Genomic DNA, 16,826 nt, shown 5'->3' with positions numbered 1-16,826 from the left:
GGTCAGTTACCGTTGAAAAATTTAAACTTTAGAAAATTTCGAAGTATTTTAACCTTCGCTACAATTTCGGCGGAATGTCGGCTCAAGGGAAAATTGATTCTCATTGAGTGATCGTGCAGCTTTTATCGCGGTTAAAACGCAAATCCGATCCCAGTTTGCGCAAAATTCTCTCTCGAAATACTCTCGATATTTACCTTTTAACAATTTGAGTTTGCTTCATCGCATATTTTCACAGTGCTAAATATTTTTCGTAAAATGAAAAATTACACTTACCCCGAACATAATTTTGTCGGATAAGGAATGAAAAGTCTCTGTTGTGTAGTCTTGAAGTTCAATGGTGTACTCAATGGAATCGAGAAAATTTACCTTCGATCTGTACCACACTGTAAAAGAAAATGCAAATAGTAAAAAAACTTTTCAATATAATAGTATTTATTCAACGGAATCCTCCGGCGCGTGACAAAGTAAAAGGCATTAATCACAAATTTTGGGCAAATTATAAAATTTCTCCTATATTTGCGAATTTACCATATATCAACGAGGCACGCGAATTACACCGGTATTTTGATAGGCATTCTGATGGATTAGAATAAATGCGATCTGTGGGATTATAAGTATTTTCTGCGGCTGAACATTGCACAAGACAATACAGCATTGAGGAAAGTGAGAATAATACTTTGTAAAAACAAAGTCTGTACTCTCATAATACACCATAAAGAACGTTCCAGTATAACCAACGCCTATATAATTGTTACTTTTATGGCCCCAAGTTAAACACATGTGTGGGCGGATTTTATATGCTCGAAAAAGACCCAATTCCTAAATACTTTGCACGAAACGAGAAACCCAGAATAAAGCTTAACAGCCGTAAGCGGGCCACTCAATTAATCGAATATGGGTAATGTTATTGGACGTTGTCGCTTTTTAGACAGTGAGACAATAAAACCCCAAACCAGACGAATTCAACCGGAAGACATACAACACGGAAATGAGGAGTTACAAAATTATATTATTCCCTGTTTCCTCCTAAATTAAACAAGGCCTAACGGTATGTCGAAATACAAATAAAACTTTACAAATCGTTCGTTTAAAATCAACATTCAAAAATGCTGAAATTTCTAACGCTTCTAATTATACTTAATAATCGATTACTCAAATATTAGTCTTTGTAGTTGTTGAAAATGCCTTCACTCAAGCATACTCACTCACTCACGCACGTATTTATTTATATTCAATGATTAAGAATTTCAGTGGTTATCAATGTTTCACTGGGTGAGTATCTTTCACTTCTGATTGAGTGGACCTTGCTTTGATCAACATTCATTCACAAAAAATGATTCTTCGTAGCGCTCGTGGTAGCGCTCCTTCCCAAATCAGATCAGTCTTTACTTCCCGTCTCGTGAGACAGTCGACTGAATAACTCATGACTTTTGAACTTCTTGCTTGAAGACAATGGTCGCTCTTATGTCAACAGCCAATAGGACAAATCCATTAATGACTCAAATTTTTTTTCGCTAGGACAAGTATGATACAATCTTTTATATACGTTTTGTATTTGTTTCGTGTCTATCTTGAACAAAGTATAAACTATCTTAAACAAAGTGTATAAAATAGTGTGTCATGGCGTCTTGAGTTTTTAAGGACTTGGTCACAAAACGCTTCTACTCTCATTAAAAATCTTGAGCGAACATTGAGATTTATTATGATTACATCATCGTTTGAAAATTTAGTTTGCCTACACGACACAGATAGAAAATTATTAGTCTATTTATCATAACGAATAAATACAAGCAGGCGCGATTACAGAGTATGGAAGAGACCATTTTCAAACAAATTCTATATCTTAAATATGGCCCATGGATGAAACACACTTATGGATCTTGATTAATGGACTAGGTTTGTAGGTCGAAAGGTTTTGATATAGTTTGATAACAAAAATTTCATAATAACGAGCAGCAATTCGTAACGTTTATCAACAATTTCGAGTAAATGTTTCACAGATTGTGTCGTTGTTTCGGAGTGGCAATGCGTGCAAAATTTGAATCACATTCCCAATTTCACTGTCGATATTGTGTAATAGAACATTTGGTTTTAAAAATCTGAAACAAGGAGTTTCCTATAGACTGTATTGAGGGTGACTTTTCCACGACGGGACTTGTTCGATTGACATGGTTTTCAAGATAGTTATATATTGATTTAGTTTTTTTCTTGTGCTCTGTGATATCTAGACAGCAAAAGTATCAATAACATGTTTATTGAAATACTTCTTTGGTGACTTCTATACAGTAATCTGGCCTATTTATAGTTTTAAATACTGGACCAATAACAATTAAATGATCTCAAAATAAGACCTAATAAATTTATCCTCCCTTGGGAATGACCTCGTATTAATTTCGTCGCCTGAAGACGCGACAGATTTTTGTTCCCATGGTCAATCATGCGTGAGACAATGACAAATAAGACTGCGTGATTACGTTCATGATTTTAATGCTAGTCCGAGCGTAAATGACACTGTAGAGTAGCTTATTTATGACGTCATGAGTTCACATGATATCAAAGAAGTACGCCTTAAAAAAGCGTCAAGCCGAAGGATAGACGTAACATTCGGTTAGTTGTGAAGGAAACCAAAGTACAAGAGATTTCTAGAAATACCACCTCAATGTAAAAAACGTAAAATAAAATTCCATTCTTTGTAATTGTACTTGATCTGACTATTGACTTACTGAGTATGGACACAAGATGGATAGCATGGTGAAGTAACTTCCATATTTGCCCATAATAAGTCGATGGTTCAAATAAAATTCTATTAGCACAATCTTTCAAAACGCCAGTAAACACGTCGGTAACATCCTGTAGCCCTATAAAATTTATGGCAGCTCTCAATTTATATTTAGATGATGTTCAATTAATGATGAGTCTGAATATGCCTTTTGAAATGTACTATAAAATGTAATCACCAGAATTAAAATGCGAAAAATGAGTTGTTGCGCAAATAGACTCATCATAAGGAAAGAAGGCTTTAACCGCAGATTTTTCTCTTTATGTGAAGATATAAGATGTTAGGACAACCACCTATTGATGATTAAGAACCCAAAGGTAATATAAAACCGTCTCCATTGTATAAATGGTGAAGTTTATTCCCAATTAGTAATTAAAATTAAATTAATTTGGTATAATTAATTCCTCCTAATACTCAAACCTAAGCAAATCTGTAGGAAAGTGAAAACTTACGAAGGCAACAAGGTTGGAATAATAAGAACCTTCCAGTCCATGGTTTGAGTTAGGTGGTTGAAAAATTTGGCCTTGCAAAGAGTGCAATCAATATAGTCATATCAAAAAGATCATAAAACTCAATTTTACTGCAACCAACAACACGATCTAATAGCCAACAGGCTCTCCTTAAAACCCAAATGTTAAATAGTACGGATCCATCGTATTCTGCCCAGAATCAAACAAACATGAAATTCGTCATTACAAATTAAAGATAACTAATCCCTACATAACTTCCCAATTAGACGCGGGGATTACACGGTTTAATATTAGTCTTGTTTTCTTCGACTTACGTTGTGGCGGCTTTTGTCATATTAAATTATAAAAAATTGTAAGTTGTATTTCCAAAACAGCCGAAGCGCAAGATTTGGGCGCTTATCTTATCTGTGATCAAATATCATGGTTGATAATCAGGATAATAATACTATTGAATGCGATTTCAGAGACATTATAATTAAATGGCTAAACTCTGAATAAAACCTATTGCCGCAAGCAGAATGAGAATATACTAAATGAAGCCAAAAGTTACAGGTGACAAGTAAGGACGAGTTTCTCAATCAAATGTGCTTCCAACTGTATTTGTGTATTTGTAAATTGAAAATAAAATCTTATTGTTGGAAATTACACCAATCTTATCCATGTATTTCTGTATCTAATTTCAAAGTCTTTTTGGCACTTATTTGAATGAATCCAATTCTGAATTTCCATATTTCGTGAAATAAAACAGTGGAGGTAGCTCTAACGATTTTCTTGAATAATATAAAGCACTTCAATGACAATATCCATGTTCCCAATATCCGATCATTTCCAGAAAACTTTTCTCAATTATGTCGTCATCGGTTATAAAACAACATTAACCAGGTGCAAAAATAAATTGGTAGGATGTGCTTCTTTGAATACGAAAAGTGTACACTTCACCCCTACAACCCCAAAAGATTATTGTAACGATACGATGTAATTTGGGGGCTAAATACTTTTGTGGTTCAATTGAATTGAAAAGTTAAATGAAATAGATACTTTATATATAAACTTGTGTGTGTATAATCCCCAACCAGTACTACTGAAACCGTATTACACTGGAAATTGGCGTCGGAATATACCAGCCTTGATTATTTACTGTGAATCACTCGGAAGCGAATTGAGTACTAGGTTGCGACCTCTTTACAAGTCCTTACTTGGACATATTTTTCAAATTGGGTCGGTTTTTCATCTCTAGATCAAAACATAACCCGTATTGTACGCGATTGCAGGTATTTGAATGAGAGATCTTCCAAATACCGAAACATTCGATCAGACTAAAAATTTATCGTGGAAATGTGAAACAGCCCAGTCAGCAAACTCAAACAAATCTTGAATATAAACGCAAACCCCAAATATGACATAAACACAATGGTCTGTGTTGTATAACTTTAACCGTCCAAAGTTCTAAAGTGTCGTCTTCGTAAGTCGACGATTGACACATCCTCAAATCTTCAAATAAGGAAATCGGCGATTTGTAAGCTACTGTGATAAAATGAGGTATACTTGAGCCACTATTGACTGGCGTAATATGGGTAGCGGTTCATGTGAGATCGCGACAATGGCAAAATTTGGGGGAGGAAATGATAGCGTGTTTATAGAACCTATTACAACAATGGATTTGGTCACACGGTGTCGCAGATTCAAGATTTGAAATTTTGAAAACTAGGCGAAAAGTACAACAGTTATGTCACATTGACTCATTGAAAATGCAACATTTGTACACATTACGTCACATTAATTGATAGCGACGTTTCTTTTAAAATTGCGAGTTAAATATTTCTTCTATTTTAAACATACATTACAGCTACTGGTGAAGAAATTGGCCGGGTTTGTGTATTTGCGGACATTTTCGGTGTCAAGTAATCCCACTTCGTGGGTTGACACAAAATTTAAATTTGTATCCTAGTTTTCTGAAGAACCGTGCTTCAGATCAGTATGTAGTACAAATTGGTTTTCGTACAGTGATTTTTTAACAGAACGTATTATCCTCGTTGAATCTTTAAGTGGGAAATAATCTATGTTTATCAGAATCATTGTATGTCCATTTCAACTTGTCAAGATTCAGAATACGGGCTGGTTACTACGGTGGAAGTTTGAGTTCACTAAGTACCGTTTCTTGTGTAGTAATATCTTATGATATGCCTCAGTAAATATTGTTTGAGTATATACCGAAATCCTTTTTGTGTCATGTTTACATAAAACAAGTTGATTTGTTCAGTTACAAGTGATGTCATTAGTGCGTTTATTTAGTTTATAAAATTATTCATATCAATGTTTATCCTTTCCGTCGCGGTTGAAACATCATCTCACAAGGACTCACGTTGTTTTAGCGGATCCAATTTTGTAAGACTTTTTTACCCTACATGTTCAATAACGACGGCCTTATGCGGAAGTCTGCTTCACTATTTACTGTCCCAGAATTTACTAATGACACGAAACACTTTTGAGTACGAGAAACCTGCTGAGGTTTCATTGGCTTACTTAATACCACCAATGCGTATGTGTATGCATGGGATATTATTTGGGATCCATGTAATGATTGTAATTTATAATTGTGTATACTACCTTCATTGATGTAAAATGCATTAGGCATTCCAAACTAAGCTTGGATTGCGGATGAAATTTGGTTGAGAGACAGATTAGAATTCACAGCTGGAAAGTGGGTAAATGCAAGTTCTTTCTGTTTTCATTTAATTCAACAAGATACGATAGTATTTCAATAATAATAATATTCTCGTATTCGTATAATGTGATAAATTACGCCCCAAAATAACTGAAGAATACAGTTAATTTTTTGGTTACCAATTGTATTTTTCTGTCGCTCAAGAATTAAAATAAATACAGAAATAAAAAACCAAGAAGGAATGTAACATCCCTTTGGAAGGGATGCATTTGTTAATGTTTCCGTCATTTAAAAGCAATTTCAAAATCGCAATATCTCCCAGTTTCGAAGAGGTAATCAGGTTTATGGGATTTAATTTTAGCACAAAGCGCAGGCCTATTTAACATATAATTTTGAACAATTAAGTTCTCGTGGTAAATTGATTTTAGTGGCTTTCTCAGATGTCGCGAAAATTATCCGATTATTCATCCTACTTATGAACAAGTAATTATAGAGTTGATCTTTAATATATCCTGTATTTTTTATTTTCAAGTATGAAGACTATTCTCCCAAATCAGCATATAGATTGGAGTTGTCAAGTTACAGGTTCAACTAATACGTGATCGATGTACTACTATGGTTTTTATTTTGTTTAATTTAGTTATGTATGCCCATTCCGCTGAATTTGTGATGACAGGGAGAGAAGACAGGGCGGCCTCTTTATTTTAGAGTTGTCACAATAATCATTTAATGCTATTATGAACACTTAATATTGAAGAAATAGCAGAAATCCCAAAATTGACCAGCTTGAATTCCATTTTTGTAATAGTTTCACGTGCTTTGGAATTTTCAATCTTTTCTGAAAGCGTCTATCAAGATGTAAGTAATCCTACAACAAAAGTCTACGATTTTGCATATATATGTAAGCTAAACTTCACTTCTGTGTTCTCCTATTTTCATTATAACTACGAAATTTATACTATGTTTGTTCAAGTGTGCGGTAATGTAGTACTTTGCATGCACAGAGGAGCACGAAATACGAATCAGAGCTTTACTGAAATTTTATATTTATTCAGTATCATTTCGAAAGTTACAGGATTGTACTGTAAGCAAGCTCACAAGACTGTAGGGCGTAGGCTATTATGGCAAAGTCCAAATCATTGTCCTTTTTAGTTGGCGGTGTGGTTTGTCTTTCATTTTTATATAAGCACATTTTAGGATTCTATTTTTAAATTCTTTCTGCTTTATATTTAGGACTAAACTTTTTCCACTGTTGATTGACATTTGGTTATGGGTGAGAAAACTGCAATTTGTAAACATTTGCGAAACATCAATAGTCTTTTATAAAAGCTTAGTAATTTGGCACCAATCAGACAAAGTACATATTTCGACCCTAAGTACATAAATGAAAACACAAAAGCAAGAAGTAATTATAGAGTTGTAGCTGCAAAGAGTGTAGGTGTAGGTAACAATGATTTCGTTGTACTTTGTATGTTGTATTGATAAAATTGTTTGCGCTTGAACATTGTTGAATCTTAAATAAATTTCTTCCAAGTTCGTTTTGAAAATTAAATTATGGGAATTTTTTTTAAAATGGGTTTATATGATGCAAGATCTACGAAAACGTTAACGGATTGCATATAGATTATCAGTTGACATAATGGAAAACTGGCATCGAATAAATAAAGAAAACACACACACACAAATGTTGAAAACATAGAAATCACGAAACAATTATACAAATATTTTTAATACGCAATATTTGTAAGCGGTATCGCTATATTGAGAAGAAAAAGATAACTCCAAAAACGATATAAATTCTCAATAGTTGCTAATTAATTTAGGCTAACTCACTTTCAAACTCATATTCAGTTTTATGTTTGCCTACATCAAATCGTGAAACCGTATAGCCTACCAACTAAGGTAAATTTACACCATATTTTTGAAGATGTTATTCCCGCATTTCAATTGAATAATCAGGGTAATAAATCAGTTAAATAATTGTTTGATAACTCAAATGTTTGATTTAGGAATCCACACTACCTTTTACCCACAAAGGCATATAGAGAAAACGTATCTTGAATTTATTCTCAAATTCTACCGCTGCATTCCTACGACGGATTTCCGAGAAGGGAGTTGAAGTTACAGAAATCATGTCGGCGTAAAATGGGTGTGGCGGAATGCAGACGGACATGGGAAAATGGAAGCATGCGCATATCAATTTTTTATAACGCTAACTGCCTTTGGTACCGGTAGATTTACAGCTTAATGAGAATTATCGGCATTTACAAATACCTAAGCAAAACAGTGCCGCATCAAGTATGTGCCCTCGTAGGGCCACCCAGAGACCGTGTGTTTCTTTTATGGCACATGCTTGATTTTGTGTAAGTATACGATATTTTTCGACTGAGTGAAAGTTGTAACCATAATACGCTCAATTAAACATTTTGATCTTTACAACGCTCTCCGGTAAATCTTCAATTGAGCGTAAAGTTTTGCATAAATCAATTATTTCTACCAATGTGAAAAGTCTTGGGCATATGTGATAATACCAAATATTTACTACGGTTTTCTATATATTGAACAGGGTAAAATTCAGGTAAAACTACAAAATTTTGTTCAAGTCACATGCAACACTCATTTTTCCAAATAGCAACAAAATTTCATATATGGTACACGCTTGATCGGTAATTATGACTAATAAACTCATATTTAGGTTAAACTAACCATAAAAAACAATCTCTTTTGTCAGACAATATCATTAGCGTTCGTAGTTAGCAATAAAATCTAGAATGAATAAAATCCTATTCAAAGCTTAGCTTTCATCTTGCGATTTATTATTGTACAATCTTACTGTGAATTTAAGTTTGCACCAAAATAGTGTGATATTAACGTAATTTCAACCATTCATTTTGTTCAACAATAGAATTAGCGGAAACGGTCAAAAATACAAGACAAAACTTATGAAATGGCAAAGTTATTTCACTTTACAACTTCAAAGTAACTACAAAAATATTCCGGAAATATTCTTACCGGTATTTAAAAACCCTAAAATCTTCAGTCTTGCAACGTAGTTAGTTACTTTTATCTATTTTTTAATTTGACAATATGTAACTGACTCACCCCATTCAATTATTTTCACAATGGCAACATCTGGCCCAGTTTCATCAGGTGGTGTAGGTTCTATACCTAAAATACATATTATATTTGTAAAATTCCATAAAATATACGTGTAGCCCTCCTACGCGAACTGGCGATGGGAGGAAAGTTTATTTTATTAAAAAATATGGCGAAAAGTGTTCGAAACATTGCCAGGAATGTCATTGCCATTTTGCAGCAAGGTTAGTTTTAAATAGTCTATTCCCATTTGACCTCATACAATAGGATTTGTAATAAAATCACATCTGCTAGACGTTGCAAGTTTCCTGTAAAGCTATTTATATATGCAATCTAAATACTCAATTTGCAACCACGTGTTGATGGACTTCAATGCAGTTGAATTATAAATGTGAACTAAAACTAGTTAGGCAATGGTGTGTGAATGCATATGGAGCTACAAAAGAAAATACTACAATGCTACCAATTAACATTAGCACTACGCTTTCTGATCCATATGGAAGCAGGGCAAGCAAGCAGCAAGCATTAACATAAAACATTATTGAAATTGCAATGGTTCCTCCAGGCTGGGCCTAGACCAAAATCTACATTTAGATGTGACAAGATTATTGAAATAAAAAATAAAGCTGAATTATATGAGTGACGTGTTAAAAACTAATCACAAATTAAATTACATGCATGTAGTGCTTTGTGCATATTGTCTGAAAGAGCTTATTTGCAAAATTTACAGCACCTGACTCTTCGTTGATCAAGCATGTTCATCCTCTTTATATAGGATACCACTCATACGCGGGAAAAACTTGTAACAGACGACATACCTTTTGTATAACCTTCGCTATCCAAATGATTAATATTGGGAGAATATAAGGCCAACCGCCATTCAATAAGGAAATTGGGAAGTGTGTGTGTTGGGGTCAGTTGAGTACCTACAGCCAAGTCTTATAAGGCATTTATCGGTGGAAAATTGAACATTAGAACCATTTACTGCCTAAGGAGGAGTGCTGTCGTGATAAAAATACAAATACATACGTCTAGTTGATACCTTTGTAGAACATTTGGTTTTGTAATAATAACGTTATACTGGGGTTGAGAAGACTTGGCCACGGCCAGTTGAGGTTTTCTCGTCTTCTTTCCGACGGAAAGAATTCGATATAATATCGTTCATTGTCTTCGTAATTTCAACATCTAATGGTCGCTAACACATCGAAGTTTTCAAATTGATTATAAATTAAAAGCCATGCACATGAGCATGCGTGCTACCTTCGCCATTCCCGCTTGCCATCTCACCGTCAAAAACGTCTTCCCCACTGCCATCAAAATCTTCGTCGTCGGTAGGAAAATTCAATTGCCTACGAACTCTTTTCATTCTTGGAGAAAAGTCGAGATCGTACAGATTCCAAATACTTCTTTTTGAACGATATGATAAAATTGATTGCCTGATCACTTCCCGATCCTAAAAATGAATATCATGCATTATGTCTACAATATTATATATAGATGGCACAAACACAATCTCCTAATAGAAGAATATTTATTTGTAACAAATAACTTTATATCGCATTAATTAACATTTTTTATTTTAAATTCTGCGATTCGTACATTATATTTAGAGCATAACAACTTCCAAAACATTTGACGATTGCCAGTGGTCAACCACATGTGCCGTCCGTTTATCGACATCTCATATCATGGCACCAGTTTGGTGATTGGGGTTCTTGAATAGGCATATTTATGAGAACGGTTGCCAAACTGTACCGTAAGCAAATTCCCTAAAATTAGCTTTTATTAAGGAAATTTCCTTCTCGTTAGGTCACATGCACTCACTACTTGGTGACTTTGTTATTGGCATAAATGAACCCTAATATCCAGAATCATCGAGTAAAGGCACAAGTTTAAATATAAAATATGATTAAATAATATCTGTCATTGGAGGCAATAGGCCAACCAAGCTGCCAAAGTAGCGACCTTAGTTTTATTTATACCCATTTGAACCTAATTGCAAACAGATCAAAATGCAGTTCACCCTACATATCACAATAAACAAAAACGAAAATTTTATTGCTTCCATCGTGTAAATCTTACGAGAAATTATCAAGGGATGTGTTGAAATGGCATGGCATCTAAGGTTATGAATCATGAGATTTGCATTATGTGATGGCCAGGGATATCAAATAGAAGAACGTAAAATAATTGTTAAATATCATACAATTTTATTTGTTTTTCGAAAAGGGTTACTTGTACGACTTTTAGTAAATGACTCATTGTCTAGCCACAAACAGATTGGTAAGTCTTGATCTCAACTGGGCTTTTAATCGTCTGAATGAATCACAATCTGTCCTTTCAACATAACTTCATTACCATGCCGAACAAAACTATATGGCAGGAATTGATAAAGCTCATGGATAATACAGCAAAGAGCTCAAAACACTGGAAATATTATTAATATACTTCCAAAAAAATAACTTTTATGTAGCGAAGGAACAAAATATTTACGAACGATATATATTAACACAATCTCGTTTAGTAAGTCGTTCCTTTACAAAGTGTAAACCAGGATCGAATTTCTGGAGAAATTTATGACTAAAAATTGGAAATAAAATGTCCCATTTGGAACGCCAGACATGAAAATTCAGTATATTGGAGAGATTTGGATACAACCCAGCGATGGAACCCAAAATAGGGGAATATCAGCAGATTTTGGACAGCAAAGCAACTTTCCCCATCTAATAAACTATGAATTGCGGAAATAATACTGTTTCGAAAGTATAATATTATTGGGAAATATAAACATAGGTTATCTGGGATCAATTATACGTGTTGATGATATCAATTTACAATTTTATTTGAAGTAGAAGTAAAAGTAATCCAAATGAGAGAGAGAACGAGCATTGCGACAGTTATCGACCTAATATGTCTATTTTCCTATATAGGTACATTTTAGATTTGTAATATCTCTGTGGACTAATGTACTTCCAAATGATGTCCCAACTACGAATTTTATTTAACCCAAAACCGGACAAAAGTCTAAGTTCACTGTTTTGGGTCACAAACTTGACCAACAAATGCGGATTTTTCAATTAAAAGATAAAAATGATAGCCTTGATCCAATGTATTCAATACAGACATACAAATACGAAGTGAACACACCATAGATCCGCAGAAACCTACATCCGAAATTAATGTTGTTCCCGAAAACATATCCCATTACACAAATTAGAACGAAGGGACAATTGAGTGTCATCCTCAACCTAATATAATTTGAGTCTTTATATTTGAGTTTTCGATCCATTGGTATTGAAACAAGAAAATGATTAACAAAACAAATTGAAAATATTATAAAACGTACCCTAGGAGTATCAAATGTGCAAATAAACGTAAATGAAATATAGAGATTATTTGAAGAAAGATGGATCAAAGTTTAAAAATGTTTTGCAATGAGAAGATTGTTTAACCTCTTTCTGTTACGCAATTTTTATGATGATTGTTAGGCAATTTTTGCATTTACTTTCACCTCTTAGAATAAAAATCGCCATTAATTTTAATCACTGTTAATCTAGAGTCTAGACTTTACCGAGGTGTGGGTACCACAAAGAAATTGAGAATTTCTCGTTCCACCTGCTGGCTATTTAGTGAAAACTTCGGCGAATCTTTCAAATTGTGAATTCTTCTTACGGGTCCAAGCGTCAAGATTGTCATTGTTATGGGCGAACTACGATTCCGCGACAACATTTTATCTACCAATTTTAAATTTCACAATTTCGTTGGGTCAAGGTTGTGATATTCATCATTTAGCTTATATCTTAGATATATCTACTCATTATACTTGATGGTTCGGTGTTTCAACCAAACTTAACAAGACTATTATCACACCCAATCTCCGCTATTTTTTGATAAAAATCTAACATTAGTCTCGCTGTTTGTCCGTACAATGCATAAGCTGAACCGAACAAGATGAAAATATTGATTTTTTTTCTGATACAAATCGCTAGTCAAATCCTAATTCTTAAGGAGAAACATGTTAATCGACGCCCAAACAGAATTTTGCAAGTCGTTTGTACGACTCTGCGAACATATCTAAACAATACTAAAATGATTCATGACATTTCACTATGATAATGTAATATTGGTTTTGGAAAATTGGTCATAAAAATTTACTTGGCTGTGCTAATATGCCAGGGATTGTAATAATGTAAAGTCGCAAAAGAATTTAAAATGTTATTCAGGTCCTTAACTCCCATCAAAATATCAAAACCGTCGACATAACGCGAAACATTCTCCATATCAGAAAATCACAAATATCCACATAGAGTGTAGACAAGGGGTGTGCAACATTTTTGTCGGTGTGCCAAATAATCAATTTCAGATATCCAGCGGGGCCACATAAAAAAATTGGACCTCCAGAAGTATGTGCACCAAGATGGCGCACAACCTGAACATAGTATGTGTAGCAGGTTAGGGTTCAGGTTGTGCGCCATCTTGGTGCGCATACTTCGGGAGCGCAAAAACTTTAGTTTTTCCATGTACACACCGATCTATAGTAAAAAAGGCACCGGGCAAAACGGCAAAAGATTAAACGCAGCGATAAGAGCGAAAGCAAAAAAAAACTTGTATTTTTACCCATTTCACCCATTTTTTGCCTTTTTAAACATAAACCGTCTGATTATGATTTTATGCTTGATGGGGAAAATACGAGTGTCGACAAGGGCCACAATAAATGGCTTGGTAGCCCGCGGGCCGCCTATTGCCCACCCCCAGTGTAAACAAATGTTAAGAATTTTCCACGGTCGGAAAATTAATAATCAGTATCATTATCTCCGATTGTCGATATAACAAGTTCAATTTAACAAATTAATAATGAGCTAACCTCATCTGAGTATAGAGATCAACTGCGGAGTTAAATAATTACCTGGAAATTAATTAAAGTATCTAATTATTAGCTGACGACATCTATATTAACCACCGATTATAGGATTGTTTGTACCTCGATGACACAGCCGTGATCCATTAGACAGAGCCTAATGATAATAGGTAAATGGAAATGAACCGTCCATTACCGACAGATCTCGTTCGTATTGGTAAGGATGGTTCGAAAATTCATAATCTCTTTATGATTGAGGCGCATTATCAGATGGAAACCGACGATGTCCGCGTCGACTGAAGTGCATGCATTTAAGAAATAATAAGTCGAATTCTACAATTATAAATCTTAACCAGATGTACGACGGAAACGAATATACCACAGCCAGTGGAATATTCAGAATTAAATTCATTGAGTATAGTATCAACCTTTGGTGATGATCTTTTTCATAATGAAATTTCAATTTGTGCTTCATTCTAAAAAGATCTATTTAAAATAACATTCGTATACCACGAGGAGAGCCTATTACGCTATATTCTGCACTCGTATTCAGCCATAAAAAATACGAGGCCGACGACGGATATGCTCGTTGTAATCGTTCAAATAAAGATCAATAGGCGTAATTAATTGAATACTACTTTACTAGGTCAGTGCGAATAAATTAGCATTACTGAAGGCAATAAATCCATAATACGTGGTGAGTGATCGAAACTGTAAACGATATACTCAGTATAATGCAAAATTATGTAACCTTGTATCCCATTTTTAACAAAGTTATTCAAATCATAATTTGGTGTCAATCTATATCAAGTCTGCAATAATATGATTTTTGTTAAGATATTTCGGTACCCAAATGGTATCACACCCTATTTTAGATAAATATCCTACGCGTCGCGATGTTAGCCTCATAAATATAACAATAGAGTCGCGGCATAGTTGAAACAAAATTACACACCAGGCCGATTCTAAAAGACGTCACACTTGTGGACGACGTTTCCGATTATATTTGAAGAGGTAAACCTTTGATTATATGGTTCGCCAATGACAAGATGTTCATTTTGCTAACTGTCTGGAGACACGGGAGATAGATTCTTATTTTCACAAAGTTGGCTTCCAAATTAGTACCAACAATTTTGCGATTATTTGAGGCAGTTTGTTCAAGTTATACAGTATATCCATCGTGATTAGGAATACGTTGAAAGCAGTTTGTATTGTTTATTGCCCTTCCAGAAACTTCCGAAAGCGGCGTGTTCGGGAATGTGGGAAAACGGCAACATATCTGACCAGCCTCCGAACCTCCAAAATAAACATGCAAACCTGCAAGCCAAATATTGAGTTTCTGACAAAAAGTTTTGATTCTTTAATCTTTATCATGTTTAATTATAATGAATGTACTCATTTCATCATGTATTTTATATATCTACATCGAATGCTCGTATTTTAGTTATCTTTTGTGGAGTACTGCATGATATTTTGTTTCGGAGTTTTTTGAATTTGGGGATGGTCATTGCTCTGCTGAGACTCTTATCAGCAGCGAGTGGAAGCTGGTGATAATTGTTCAACAAATGTTCTCAATACATAATTATATTAGAACGAATGAATCACTAATTTTAAGCAATATTTCGAAGCAAAACTTAGTGTTCTGTTGGTAACGCGTTGGCATTGCAATCAACTTTTTTTAATAAAATAAAATTTCACCTGTATTTATTGGTACTTGAAAAAGAGTTTTTCATTTTTATTTATTAACATATGCAGCAGAAAATGCAACCTCTTGTGTTTCTGTATTACGGTGTATTACAAAATCTGATTCAAGAATCATGATTAAATGAATAAATATATAAAATTTTATTGAATATAAAAGTAGCGGATGGTTTGCATCAATAAATCGACAGAGTTGCAAGATGTAAATGTAAGCATTCCTATGCGCAACGTTGCATGGATTAGACTCAGATAAGCATGTTGATAAGGGATATAAGCCTATTAGTTACAGCAAGATGGGTTCAAAAAGTTAGTATATTTTAAACTGTGAACTCATGCAGGCTAATTAAAGAATTTCTGCTTCGTGAAATACGCCCAAAGTGAGCTGTGAATGGAAGAGGCATACACGAACTGATCATTCGAAAAATGTCTTTTGTCGACTTGTGTGGTCAAATATATCCGGTAGTGCAAGCGTTCCTAGCATCCTACATTGATACCGTTTCCAATTTAGACTCATCGTTTTAATGGCTGTAATGAACAATTTGAAAGCGCAATTTTGCGGGAATATTCGCACGAAATGTGACATGGTTATTTTATATTGTAAGTAAACCACATTGGTTTCGCACATTCTTTGTACATAAGCAGATCAATAAAAATAATCAAAATTAGAGCCTAGAAAGGAAAAGTACTAGATTATATATCATACAATAATAGCATGCTTCTGCTTCAGCTCTTCAATGACCTACATATAAAATCCCACAGGACCCGGCATTTAAACGCGCAAATACAGTTGCTGATGGTGATTTAAAACCAGAGGCGTTGTGAGATGGCATTATAATTATCACTAACTGCATCATGCAATATTGTATTTTTATATTGCAATTCCATATTTTGCATTACGTAGATACAAAATATCTGAAACTAACAGTGGATAATTAATTTCATAGTTGGTCAATTTAAATTACCTTGCGCCATCCATAACGACGCATGAAACCAAGTAGACAAACTATGAAATATTTGAATAGAACGGAGCGTAATCACGAAAAGAGATCTAAATAACGATTTTGTTCAAATCAAAACATAACTGAATCCTATTTCCCAACACACCCAATGGTGCCATACTGTCGGTGATCATTTTTTGTAAATCCAATCGAAAGCGCAAGCTGATTTTCACATTTATGGAGAACGTTACAGAATGATTTCAGTATACCCTGTGTGATGGTTTTCATTTGCCAAGTGTGAGTTAGTGGGTGGCCGATC

General features: G+C 34.3%; 1 protein-coding gene across 2 annotated transcripts in view; it reads right to left on the bottom strand.

Annotated features, from left to right (window-relative positions):
- The window catches only part of LOC120335853 (basement membrane-specific heparan sulfate proteoglycan core protein-like), a 64,713-nt gene that overhangs the window by 46,520 nt on the left and 1,367 nt on the right, over nt 1-16,826 (bottom strand). Inside the window, exons 2-4 of one of the 2 annotated variants that reach the window (XM_039403469.2) lie at nt 10,271-10,463; nt 9,017-9,082; nt 274-383 (exon numbers count right to left, since the gene is read on the bottom strand). In XM_039403469.2, the coding sequence (XP_039259403.2) occupies nt 274-383; nt 9,017-9,082; nt 10,271-10,463 (369 nt within the window). The remainder of the gene's footprint in view (nt 1-273; nt 384-9,016; nt 9,083-10,270; nt 10,464-16,826) is intronic. The other variant, XM_039403470.2, reaches the window with a different exon arrangement.

This window comes from Styela clava, chromosome 2 (assembly GCF_964204865.1).
Source record: "Styela clava chromosome 2, kaStyClav1.hap1.2, whole genome shotgun sequence".
Classification (NCBI taxonomy): Eukaryota; Metazoa; Chordata; class Ascidiacea; order Stolidobranchia; family Styelidae; genus Styela; species Styela clava.
The sequence above is the reverse complement of the archived record's forward strand: the minus strand, read 5'-3'. Positions and strand labels throughout refer to the sequence as shown.